This window comes from Emys orbicularis, chromosome 3 (assembly GCF_028017835.1).
Source record: "Emys orbicularis isolate rEmyOrb1 chromosome 3, rEmyOrb1.hap1, whole genome shotgun sequence".
In the NCBI taxonomy this organism is placed as follows: Eukaryota; Metazoa; Chordata; order Testudines; family Emydidae; genus Emys; species Emys orbicularis.
Window position 1 is genome coordinate 104,718,125 of NC_088685.1, and position 12,658 is coordinate 104,730,782.

At 39.1% G+C, this 12,658-nt stretch overlaps 1 protein-coding gene across 5 annotated transcripts in view; it reads left to right on the forward strand.

Moving 5' to 3' along the window:
- EYA4 (EYA transcriptional coactivator and phosphatase 4) overlaps positions 1–12,658 on the forward strand; it is a 217,248-nt gene that overhangs the window by 177,840 nt on the left and 26,750 nt on the right. For all 5 annotated transcript variants that reach the window (XM_065400311.1, XM_065400312.1, XM_065400313.1 and 2 more), the window contains 2 exons: positions 9,418–9,554; positions 11,243–11,326. In XM_065400311.1, the coding sequence (XP_065256383.1) occupies positions 9,418–9,554; positions 11,243–11,326 (221 nt within the window). The remainder of the gene's footprint in view (positions 1–9,417; positions 9,555–11,242; positions 11,327–12,658) is intronic.

Below are 12,658 nucleotides of genomic sequence, written 5' to 3' on the forward strand. Positions count from 1 at the left end.
CTGTCCGCTTCTCTTGGCTTTTCTCCCACCAGTCTGTGCACCTTCACCTTCCAGTCAAGGACTGACCCTTACTTAGGGCTATACTTTTAAGTCACAGCCCTGTCTTGGGGGCAGTATGGTAGCCCAATCTTTTCTCTCCAAGCTCTCTAGCATGAGTGAGGGGTGTGCTGGCTGCACCTTCCTATGGGATGATTCAGCCTGCTCCCTCTGGTGCACTTCACCTGCTCTGATGTGCCCAGGCCATGGCCCTGCCTCCTATTTGCCTTCTTTGGGGTATTGTGCATCCATAGACAGATATAAAGGGACTAGGGAACAATTATAGCTATCCGATAGATTCGCAGGGTGCAGGAATACTCCTGGTAACCTAGCCACCACACACCAGTGTACGGGCAAGATTCTTTATTTCACAGACCCTTCTCTGTGTGACAGTACATCAATATATGTTCATTGGGACGTATCAGAACTTGTTCTGTCTGGCCTCTCACGCTTTGGGGGTACAGGAAACCTGTACAGAAAACCTGTAGTTTCTTCTAAAAGTGGCATTATAACAAAATTCCTGCGGAGAGTGCACAAACAATGTTAACTTAATGTGTTCAGGCACAGACATCCATCCCAGCAAGCACAGAGAGAGCCCAGAGACCTGCTAACAAGGCTGCTGTTCCCTAATGCTATTATGAGCATGGTTTTAATTTATAATGCTGACTGGACCTTCACCATGTTCCATAAGCAGCTTAAAGCCAGGCCCAGTCACGTACTGTGTTTGAAGTTATTGATGGTGTGATGTCACGTTGGCTTGAGGGATGTTGCCAGTAACGGCCTAGTGGAAAGTGGCATGTGGATCTTAGCAACTTCTTCCCTTTAGCAGGGAAGGGAACCCAGCTGCTTCTGGAGCTTGGGGGATGGCACTAGGACATCATGGCTCAGAGGTAGCAATTGCAAAGAGCTTCTGGTTACTGCTTCACCTGGTAGGTGGGGAAAGGGCATAGTGAGCCCTGCTGCTGGAATACTGGGATAATGGTGCTAGGGCCAGCATGTGCATGAATCAGTCTGCGTTGACTTTCCTTGTGCACACTAGCCTATTCAGAAGCAGCCCACATTGAAATTTTCACTGGGTTTGTGTGTATGCCTGGGTCTTCCCTCCTGGAAGGCCCTTTTGCAACAACTGTGCTCTTACTCTTCTTGCTCAGTTCGGTCATGGCAGGTTCAGTGGCAAGGAATGTTTTGTGCTGGTCCTGCACCAGTACCGGAGTATCACTGTGTCTGTAATAACAGGCCATATCATGTTCCTGCTTAACACTTTCCTTTCACTTTATTGTAGCCATACTCTCACTTGCCAGTGAATGAAGTTTTCCAAACAGGATCTTTAGCTATGTGTTGAATATAGAAAAAAGGAAAGAATTTCAAGCATTGCAATTAATATTTCTAACTTCGGTGAACTGCACTAGGACTTCCCTATCTCTAAATAAGTACACACATTTTTGGGTCCTTCTGTGTATGAACAGTTTGCATTTCTATCAGATTTGACACACATTCTTACTACACCATAGATCTGTATTTTGGTCAGGTTTTTTTAAGTTTAAATTTTCTGAAGCTGTTTAAGGATAAAAAAAATAAGTTTCCCCTTTAATATGGATGAGCCTGCTGTTTGTAAAAAGCAAATCCAGCAATTAAGCCTACAGTTGTTCAAAAACCCAAGCACTACTGACTTCTGCAGTTCTAAAATAGAAGCATGCCTTGCATTCAAGTAAGAGACAGCTGGTAATTCTGATTTAGAGATTAGTTTAATGAAATAAAGTTGGCTCTAAATACCCAGAACTTACAAGGTACAGTGATTAGTTACAGTACTGATTAATGGATAATTATGCAATCATGTACAGTGTTGGTCCAAGGAGAAGCCTGGGGCAACTGGTAATGATTAATGTTAAATGGAAATTGTAAATAGCATTCAGTTGTTTACTTCAGCTTTTAGGAACTTTCATAGACGATTTAGAAAGATTTTTTTATTTTTTTGGAAGAATTAAGTAAATTGAATAATTGGGAACAAATGCTTTAATATGTTACTTTGTAATTGAATCTTGATTTTATAAAACATTACATTTTTCACATATATTAAATTTTCTCATGTGTTAAAAATAATTAAAAGGTTCAGGCCAGACATTAGGATTTTTTTCTTTTAGTCTGTTTTTTGTGTAGTCTTGGAAGAGCTAGTAAATAACATTTCCCTTTATAAGGGTCCCCTCCTATAAGACACTTATTCAGAACTCTTGTTGAAGTCAATGGAAGTTCTGGTTGTGCAAGGAATCCAATTTGGAGTTGTCATTTTGTACTTCATTTAACCAAACATATTTTCTTCTCTCTCTTATGGAGGACAAGCCAATACTCCTTGGCCTTACTTACTTCCCCATTACCTTTAGTGCCTTTCCTGATACTGGCATCACTCAGGGAACAGAGTTGGTTAATTAATCAGAACTCCCTCTCCTGCCTAATTCTGCAACAGCAAAGCAAGATTACTATGGAGTTGTGATTAAATAGAAGTGATTTATTTCTGTTTAATTTCCCTATCATTCCTCAGCAAATTATAATAATTTTAGATTAGGAGTAAAATTTTCAAAAGTGCCTAAGGACCAGATTTTTAAAGGTATCAGTTTAGGTGCTGGTATTTATAGAAATGCAAATAGGTGCCTAAATGCCTTTAAAATCTGGCCCTCAATAACTTAGGGGAATCTAAGAGCCGTTTTCAAAAGTGATTTATGCATTTGGAAACATAAGCCTCATTGAAAGCCAGTTGGATTTAGACTCTTAAGTGCCTAAGTCACCTTTGAAAATGGATATTAGACTCCTAACTCATTTAGGCACTTTTGAAAGTTTATACTAGGTCAAATTTTAGCTTTGTTTTCTTGCCTCTATCAGTTTGTCCCTGCACCCCGCCCACCCCAATCTTCCTGAGAGTACGTATGCAGCTTTGTCATTTGTGTGTAATGCAGCCCTACTAGTGAATGTAGTAGACATGACTTTTCTATACAGTTTCATAGGATGGTTTTAAAGCTTATAGAAAGTATTTTTGTATTAATTAGGTATTTAGAATAATTGCTATATAGCCCTATTTAATTTCTATAGACCTCTCCTGGTTACACCTCTATAGAAATTTTCTCTGAGGACATTCTCATGGGTAGTATGTATGCATGTAGAATAAAATATTAAACTAAATACAGAGACATGGATTACTGAATGGTATAAAGAAACACTTTGAATAAAACTTATTTTGTAGGGCTTTCAAAAGTTATCAGTATTGTACTTTGATTTTTGTTTGATTTGTTTTTGGTAAGAATCAATGTTTACAAACTACTTGCTACTTAGTTCACCCGTTGGGCTATTTTGCTGGGGAAGCAATAAAACAAAAAAAGCTAGACTTGGATGTAATTTTGTTTTTATCTTACGTGGGGCAAAGAAAGAAATGTGAATGTGCGTTATGTTGGAATAGTTCTGCTTTGCATGAAATGATTGTGCAGCCACTACAGCAAATGATTGGAAAATAGGTAAATACATAATTACTTTTCATTAGAAACTCATGCCATATATATATATATATAGAATATATATACACAGATAGATTTCCATCTCTTCAGTTGTGTATAATTGAATATCTGTATCAGATCATAATTGTGCATTTATCATTTGTGTGGGCTTTAAGTGGTTTCATAGATTTTAAGAAAGTTTGGAATTCTTTTAATTCCCTCACATGACAAACAGGGTTTTAATCTAATCAGGACATAATAAAAACTTTGAAGACACTCCTCATTGTTCCATTTTACTTATTTAACAACCTTTGGCACATTGTTCACTAAGAGGAACAATGAACTAAATGGTTTACTTAATGGCAATACAAAGAATTATTTTTTACTAGAAATCTGTAAATTCACTCAACCAAGTGTCTGTAATTCCCTGGGTCCTCTCTGTTCCCCCTTTTTAAAGATAGGTGCTCTGTTTGCCCTTCTCTAGACCTTTGGGACCTCATCTATCCTCCATGAGTTCTCAAAGATAATCACTAATGGTTCAGAAATTGCTTCAGCTAGTTCCTTAAGTACCTTAAGGTGAATTGTGGCAGCCCTTGCTAACCTGAATACATCTAATTTATCTACTAGGGCTGTCGATTAATTGCAGTGAACTCACACAATTAACTCAGATTAATTGCAGTTTTAATCGCACTGTTAAACAATAGAATACCAATAGAAATGTATTAAATATTTTTGGATGTTTTTCTACATTTTCAAATATATTGATTTCAATTACAACACAGAATACAAAGTGTACACTTCTCACTTTATATTATTTTTATTACAAAAATTTGCACTGTAAAAATCATTAAAGAAATAGTATTTTTCAATTCACCTCATACAAGTAGCGTAGTGCAATCTCTTTATCATGAAAGCACAGCTTACAAATGTAGAATTTTTTTGTTACATAACTGCACTCAAAAACAAAACAATGTAAAACTTTAGAGCCTACAAGCCACTCAGTCCTACTTTTTGTGAAGCCAGTCGCTAAGGGTATGTCTTCACTACCAGCCGGATCAGCAGGCAGTGATCAATCCAGCGGGGATCGATTTATTGTGTCTAGTCTAGACGCGATAAATCGATTCCCGAGCGCTCTCCCGTCGACTCCTGTACTCCAGCTCGGCGAGAGGCGCAGGTAGAGTCGACGGGGGAGTGTCAGCAGTCGACTCACCATAGTGAAGACACCGCAGTAAGTAGATCTAAGTACGTCGACTTCAGCTATGTGAATAATGTAGCTGAAGTTGCGTAACTTAGATTGATCCCTCCCCCCATTGTAGACCAGGCCTAAGACAAACAAGTTTGTTTACATTTACAGGAGATAATGCTGCCCACATATTTACAATGTCATGTGAAAGTGAGAACAGACGTTCGCATGACACATTTGTAGCCGGCATTGCAAGGTATTTATGTGCCAGATATGCTAAACATTCATGCTTTGACCACCAGTCCAAAGGACATGCTTCCATACTGATGACGCTCTGCCATATATTCCATGTTATAGCAGTCTCGGATGATGACCCAGCATGTTGTTCGTTTTAAGAACACTTTCACTGCAGATTTGACAAAACTCAAAGAAGGTGCCAATGTGAGATTTCTAAAGATAGCTACAGCACTTGACCCAAGATTTAAGAATCTGAAGTGCCTTCCAAAATCTGAGAGGGACGAGGTGTGGAGCATGCTTTCAGAAGTTTTAAAAGAGCAACACTCTAATGCGGAAACTACAGAACCTGAACCACCAAAAAAGAAAAATCAACCTTCTGCTGGTGACATCTGACTCAGATGATGAAAATGAACATACGTTGTTCTGCACTGTTTTGGATCGTTATCAAGCAGAACCCATCATCAGCATGGACGCATGTCCTATGGAATGGTGGTTGAAACATGAAGGGACATATGAATCTTTAGCGCATCTGGCACGTAAATATCTTGCGATGCTGGCTACAACAGTGCCATGAGAATGCCTGTTCTCACTTTCGGGTGACATTGTAAACAAGAAGCAGGCCGCATTATCTCCTGCAAATGTAAACAGACTTGTTTGAGTGATTGGCTGAACAAGAAGTGGGCTTGTAGGCTCTAAAGTTTTACATTGTTTTATTTTTGAATGCAGTTATTTTTTGTACATAACTCTACATTTGTAAGTTCAAGTTTCATGATAAAGAGATTTCACTACAGTTCTTGTATTAAGTGAATTGAAAAATTATTTCTTTTATTTTTACAGTGCAAATATTTATAATAAAAATAAATATAAAGTGAGCACATTACACTTTTTATTCTGTGTTGTAATTGAAATCAATATATTTGAAAATGTGGAAAACATCCAAAAATATTTATATAAATTGTATTCTATTGTTTAACAGTGCAATTAATCGTGATTAATTTTTTTAATCACTTGACAGCCCTACTATCTACATATTTTTAATCTGTTCCCCCTTGTTGTTAATATTGTCTTAAGCATTTGGTCACAAACAACTTTTTTAGTGAAGACTGCAGCAAAATAGGTTTTTCACGCCTCAGCCTTCTTGATGTCATCAATTACTAGCTCTCCTTCCCTGCTGCTAAATAATGGACTTAAATTTCCCTTTGTCTTTCTCTTGTCCTTAATTTACTTATAGAACCTCTTCTTAACTGTTATGTCCCTTGCTAGGTGTAACTCATTTTGTGCTTTAGCCTTTCTGATTTTGTCCCTACATGCCTTTACTATTCTTTTGTATTCATCCTTAGCAATTTATTCACGTTTCCACTCTTTGTAGGATTCCTTTTTGATTTTCACATTATTAAAGAGCTCCTGATAAAGGCATATTGGCCTCTTACTGGTTTTCCTATCTTTCCTTATCATTGTGAGAGTTTGCTCTTGTGCCTTTAATATTGTCTCTCTGAGGCTTGGTCTACACTAAACCCCCAAATCGAACTAAGGTACGCAACTTCAGCTACGTGAATAACGTAGCTGAAGTTCGAAGTACCTTAGTTCGAACTTACCTTGGTCCACACGCGGCAGGCAGGCTCCCCCGTCGACTCCGCGGTACTCCTCTCGTCTAGCTGGAGTACCACAGTCGACGGCGAGCACTTCCTGGTTCGACTTATCGCGTCCAGACAAGACGCGATAAGTCGAACCCAGAACTTCGATTGCCAGCCGCCGAACTAGCGGCTGGGTGTAGACATACCCTGAGAATCTGCCAAGTCTCCCAAACTCCTTTTTCCATTAGATTTTCTTTTCATGGGACCTACTAGTGCTCTCAGTTTGTTAAAGTCTGCTTTTTTGAAGTCCATTGTCCTTATTGTGGTGCTTTTACTTCCTTCTTTCCTTAGAATCATGAACTCTATCATTTCAGGATCACTTTCACCCAAATTGTCTTCTACCTATCTTTTACCTTCAGATTAATAACCACAAAAAATAACTGTTTGTCAGAATCAAGCCTAGACTGGCTGCCACTGGATACCTCATTCACCTTTTTAATAGTCTATAAAGATATTAATATCTCAGTATGTAAGTTATGACTATACAGTGTAGGGTCATTGACTGGCCAATTTTGAGACAAAGTTTTTTCTGATTTTGATTGCTGTGTGGACAGTGATGGGGGCAGAGTTCAGGTTGCGTGTTTAACCGCAATATGTACATGTTATTGAGTTACTGTGGTTTGATTACAGCTTTTTAAATGGTTTGCCTTTGTGTATGTAAACTTTAAAATGTTCTTAGTTTGACATGTGTGACCTGTTCTTTCTCTTGGCATATAATATATGTAGGTTCAAACAGCCTATATTATTCACTTGTGACCCTAATAAAAATGTTCTTAGAAAAGAAAGTCAGGAAGAAAAAGGAAAGAATTGCCAATTGAACTTATACATTCCTTAATATTGAGTGATTTGGCTTGATTATAAACTCTGTGGGGGGAGGGACCATCTTTTTGTTCTGTGTTTGTACAACATTTAAAGTACAGTGGGGTCCAGGTCCATGATTAGGCCTCCTAAGTGCTATGGTAATATTAATACTAATAATTAATAAAGAATTGATGCTGCCCACACTAAGTCACCCTTAATTTAGGCCTCCCAAAGCCAGCTGTCTCTTTGTTTCAATCATCCTAATTGAAAAGTGTTTCATACTGCCCCCACAGTACCTGGCTTCAAGACTGAGCTTGATAAGTTTATGGAAGGGATGGTATGATGGGAAAGCCTAATTTTGGCAATTAATTGATCTTTAACTATTAGCGGTAAATATGCCCAATGGCATGTGATGGGACACTAGAGAGGGTGGGATCTGAGTTACTACAGAGAATTCTTTCCTGGGTGTCTGGCTGGTGAGTCTTGCCCTCATGCTCAAGGTTTAGCTGATCGCCATATTTGGGGTCGGGAAGGAATTTTCCTCCAGGGCAGATTGGCAGAGGCCCTGGGGGTTTTTCGCCTTCCTCTACAGCATGGAGCACGGGTCACTTGCTGGAGGATTCTCTGCACCTTGAAGTCTTTAAACCACAAGTTGAGGACTTCAGTAGCTCAGACATAGGTCAGAGGTTTGTTACAGGAGTGGATGGGTGAGATTCTGTGGCCTGCGCTGTGCAGGAGGTCAGACTAGAAGATCATGATGGTCCCTTCTGACCTTAAAGTCTGAGTCTATGAGGTAATAGCGCTTATTGGACCAGCTTCTGTTGATGAAAGAGACAAGCTTTCGAGGTCCACAGAGCTCTTCTTCAGCTCTGGGAAAGGTACTCAGAGTGTCACAGCTAAATACAAGGTGGAACAGATAGTTATGTCTGGGCATCATCCTTCAATATATTTTAAAGAACCATCTCGCACAGCAGCATAGAACCCAACAGATTAGAAAAATTAAATGGCACCCTTGAATCAGTTCATTGAACACTTTGGAAGATGTCAGGTATAGCTGTACTCCATTGCTATTGTGAAATAGCCATGAAATCATTATTAAGGCAGACAAAGGGGGAGGATTCATGTCTTTTCACACTTAGGAAACTGGCTATATTAGCCAGTCCCTAGATATGTCACCAGAAGTTTCTGGAGGTGCACTAGTACTGATAAGCTTGGAGGGAAGGAGGATTTCTGGTTACTGGAAGATGGGGTGGAGCAAGTCTCAAACAATCCCTCCTAGGTAGCTCCATTCTCTTTCTCCATCCAACCTTCCCAATGTGACCTGCCTTATCCTGCTCACAGCTCTCGGTTGACCACCGCCCATGTTTGTGACCAGCAGCGGTAAAGTGGATTACAATGGGGAAATCAGGATTAGAAGATAGAGGGATGACCTGGCATAGTGCTGGTAGCAGTAGGAGGAGAGTGGGGAGGCGGATGAGGAGATTAGGCTGTTAGTCTGTCAGACAGGAGGAGGTGGTTGGGGATTTCTGATGTCTGCAGGAGTATTTAGGATGTCCTCCATATTTAGGGAAAAGGATGGTGAGTCTCCTGCTGGTGCAGGGAGGAGTTGAAGTTGAGACTTCACAGCAATAAAGGATGTTGAAATCTATCTAGCTGACTTCCTAACATAGGAAACGAGATATACGCACCTTAAATTTTTAAAAAAGCATGATGTGACCATTAGTATGGTATTTCAGAAAGCTTACTTTGATGCCTCACTATTTTATATCTGTGTGAATATTAGTGCATTTAAACCATCTCTCCATTTCTAAGGAGATTTATTGAAGTTTGTCTTTGGTAAAGTCAGAATGTATTTGTGGCATCTGCAATTTCCTGTTATGTAAAACTGAAATTGAGAACTGCTCTTCTGCATTTTATGTTTATAGCATGTGTGTATCTTGTGTTTGGGTTGGCATATAATCTGTATAAAGAGACATTTTTAAAGCTTTTATACCTTCTGTAAAAATTAAACACTGACTATTTTTTCCATGGATTTTTGTATTTACAGGGGAGTTTGACACAGTACAGAGCCCCTCAACACCGATCAAAGATCTTGATGAGAGAACGTGTCGGAGTTCTGGGTCAAAGTCTCGGGGTAGAGGGCGGAAGAATAATCCATCACCCCCTCCGGACAGTGACTTGGAGGTATGTCCTCTGGTAACTGATGAATGGTAAACTGAAGGTAGATTCAGCATATTAAAGCAGCGGAAACAGTTTAAAGCTTTAAAAATATGGCATGAATCATTAATTGAAAGTACTATATTTCTAGCAGTTACTTTACATTTATACAATATGGGGCAGATACAGTGTATACATGAATACACTGAAAGTAAGATCATGTCAACATGATACATGCATATTGTCTCTTCCAATTTAATGTGGAATAGATCTACAAAATAATTTAAGGTTTCTTTGTTCATATTTTTTCTGATTAACTTCTATTTTGTGTATTGTTTAACTTTCTTTTCTAAAATAAGAAAATTCAAATGTATCAATCCAATTATCTACATATTCAGTGTAAAAATATGCATTACAAAAAGGAATGCATAAATATGAGACATCCGTATTTGGCCCTAATCCTGCAAACACTTAAGGACTACTTTAACTTTACCCCTGTAAGTAGTGTCATTGACTTCAGTAGTTATGCACCACTATTTGAGAGATCAAGGCCGTAGCAAAGAAATATATCTGCGTAAGGTACAAGATGAAGTTTTAAAACACAAGTGTCCTAGCAGTGGAGTGATTATATTCTTGTTACCCCTGTGTTAGCAGTGTTCTGATATAGTGTGACAGAAGGAGAACAACACTCATTGTATGCATGGTATATTCCAGCACTGGGATCAGAGAAATGTTCTGCACATTTGTGTGATGTGCCTCCTCCCACTGTGATACTGGCACTCAATGCTAATATCATTGGACTGCTCCATCCCCTGTTTATGTAGTACATATCTCCACATATATCACCAGAAGTCAACTTCGTTATCACTTGGCTATTCCAGCCCCTGCATCTCTACTGGAGGGACAGGGTTGACCGTAGCACTTAGCATCAATCTCAGATGCCATAGCTTTTTGTACAGAGGGCAAGGAATTTTATCCCGATTTTGGGCGAACAGTCTGATTTTTTTTGTAGTTTTCCACAAACTATTTTTTTAAATTAACCAGTTGTAATTTTTTACATTTCTGGGAAGATTTCCATTTTCTTTTCCTTAGTTTCATTTTCAGAAAAAAACAGCCTCTTACCAACACTAAGAAATTTCCCTTAAAAACTAAAACAAAATAAAAAGTTAAAATAAGACATTTTGTCCAAAAATATTATTTAAATTCCTTATTCCTTGTGAATTACTGTGGCATAATAGTACTTGGGGCATGTAGAACTAGCACCAAGAGTTGATATTATCTCTGTTGGAGGAACACATTGAAATCAGTGTGAGTTGCACATAAGAATCTGAGAGTGGAATTTATCCTTAAATTAATAGCTCTTTACAACAAAGTAATTGACCCAAAGTATACTGACATCTGTAGTATGTTAGAGAGACAAAGTGGATGAGATAATATCTTTTATTGGACCAGTAAAATATTCTATAGTATGTGACGTGACATTTGAAACCTTGTAAAGGTTGTAGAGTAATTAAAAGATTGGCAAGTATTGAAAAGCTTAATGTCCTCCATGTTTTTTATAGATTATTTTAAGATATACTGTCAATGCTGATTTTCAGAACAAACCTACTCACTTAAGGGCTTATTTAAAGCACAGGACATGACTGATTTGATTTTGGATCATAAATCTTATTTCCTGATTACATTACTGATTTTGTCTCCATTTCTGTTTTCAGCGTGTATTTGTTTGGGATTTGGATGAAACTATCATCGTTTTTCATTCGCTGCTTACAGGATCCTATGCACAAAAATATGGCAAAGTATGTGACTCATGAATTCAACAATAGATTCAGGCTATCGATACACTTGGCATTTTTACTGTGCTTTTCATTTTCAGTGTGCCTTACAAAACTTAATTAACATTCATATGCCCTTGTGAGGGAGGGAGGTGAATAGTATTAACTCCATTTTACAGACTGGGAAACTGAGGTACAGAACTTGAGATTTGCCCAAATGGAGCAGCCAAGGGGACAGATGAGGTGCCTACCCTTAGGTAAGATGTGAGGTCCAATACAGGTAGAGTTGCTGAGGTAGGTGCTATAGCTGTAAGGAGGAGGCTTCATTGAGTGAGAGGTGCTGAGGTTTCTGGTGCAGCTTTGAAAAGCTGTTGCAAATGGGTACTAGATTTGGTGGGAAAGGGGAAATAACTGATAAATTTGGAAACAGGGCAGGGAAAGGGAATGAGTAAACTGGATGATGAAAAAGGAAATGGAACTGATGAATTTGCAGGGAAAGGAAAATGTTAAGTCAGAGTAAATGGGTGGGAGGCAGACCTGTCTAACCTTCAGCTTTAGGGTGGAGGCTCTGGGTTTATGATGTACTCTCTGACACCTCAGCCTTCCTGGTGAGTCGCTGGTGTTCTTGGATGGCTGTTGGGTTGGGCAGAGCCGCTGGCTGACACACTCTCTGCTGCGAATCAGTTATTTCAATGTACACAGCTACTCCCCTCTCTGCCACTGAGAAATCCAAAGATGGCTGGAGAAGAAGCCCAGAACAGGGAGCAATGAGCAGCCAGCAGTGAAAGGAGGGAGAAGCAACCCAGAAGTAGTAGCAACAGGAATTTCCTTACCTACTGAGCAAGGAACATTTTATACAGATTTTCTTCAGGGTTTTTGCTGCATTGACATTGGCAGGGCTGATGGCAGAATGAATGCTGATGATTTGGGTGCGGGTGGCAGCTTAGAAGATAGAGAAGTCCATGAATTGCAGGGTGGCATGGTTATGTGAAACAGGTGTGGGGCTGTGTGAGAGAGGGAGAGAGAAAAAGCGACAGGTGTGAAGCATGTTTCTGTTAATAAAAAAAAAAGGAGGGAAGAGAGTTTGGTGTTAATGCACATGTGGAGGTGTTTGCAGGAGTATGTGCATGAATGTGTGTATTTGGAGACACAGGTAGTTGTTTCTCCTGGTGTTTATGAAAAAGGTGGGCTAGTAAATTTTTGTCTGTCATGGAAACTCATCAGCTCAGTTCTGGAATGCTAAAATAAGATTAGCTATTCGGCTCTGGTACGAATAACACTTGTTTTACACCTTCACAGTGCCAAATCAGTGCATGTTATACTGTTTTGCCACTTATATTACCGTACATCCTACAC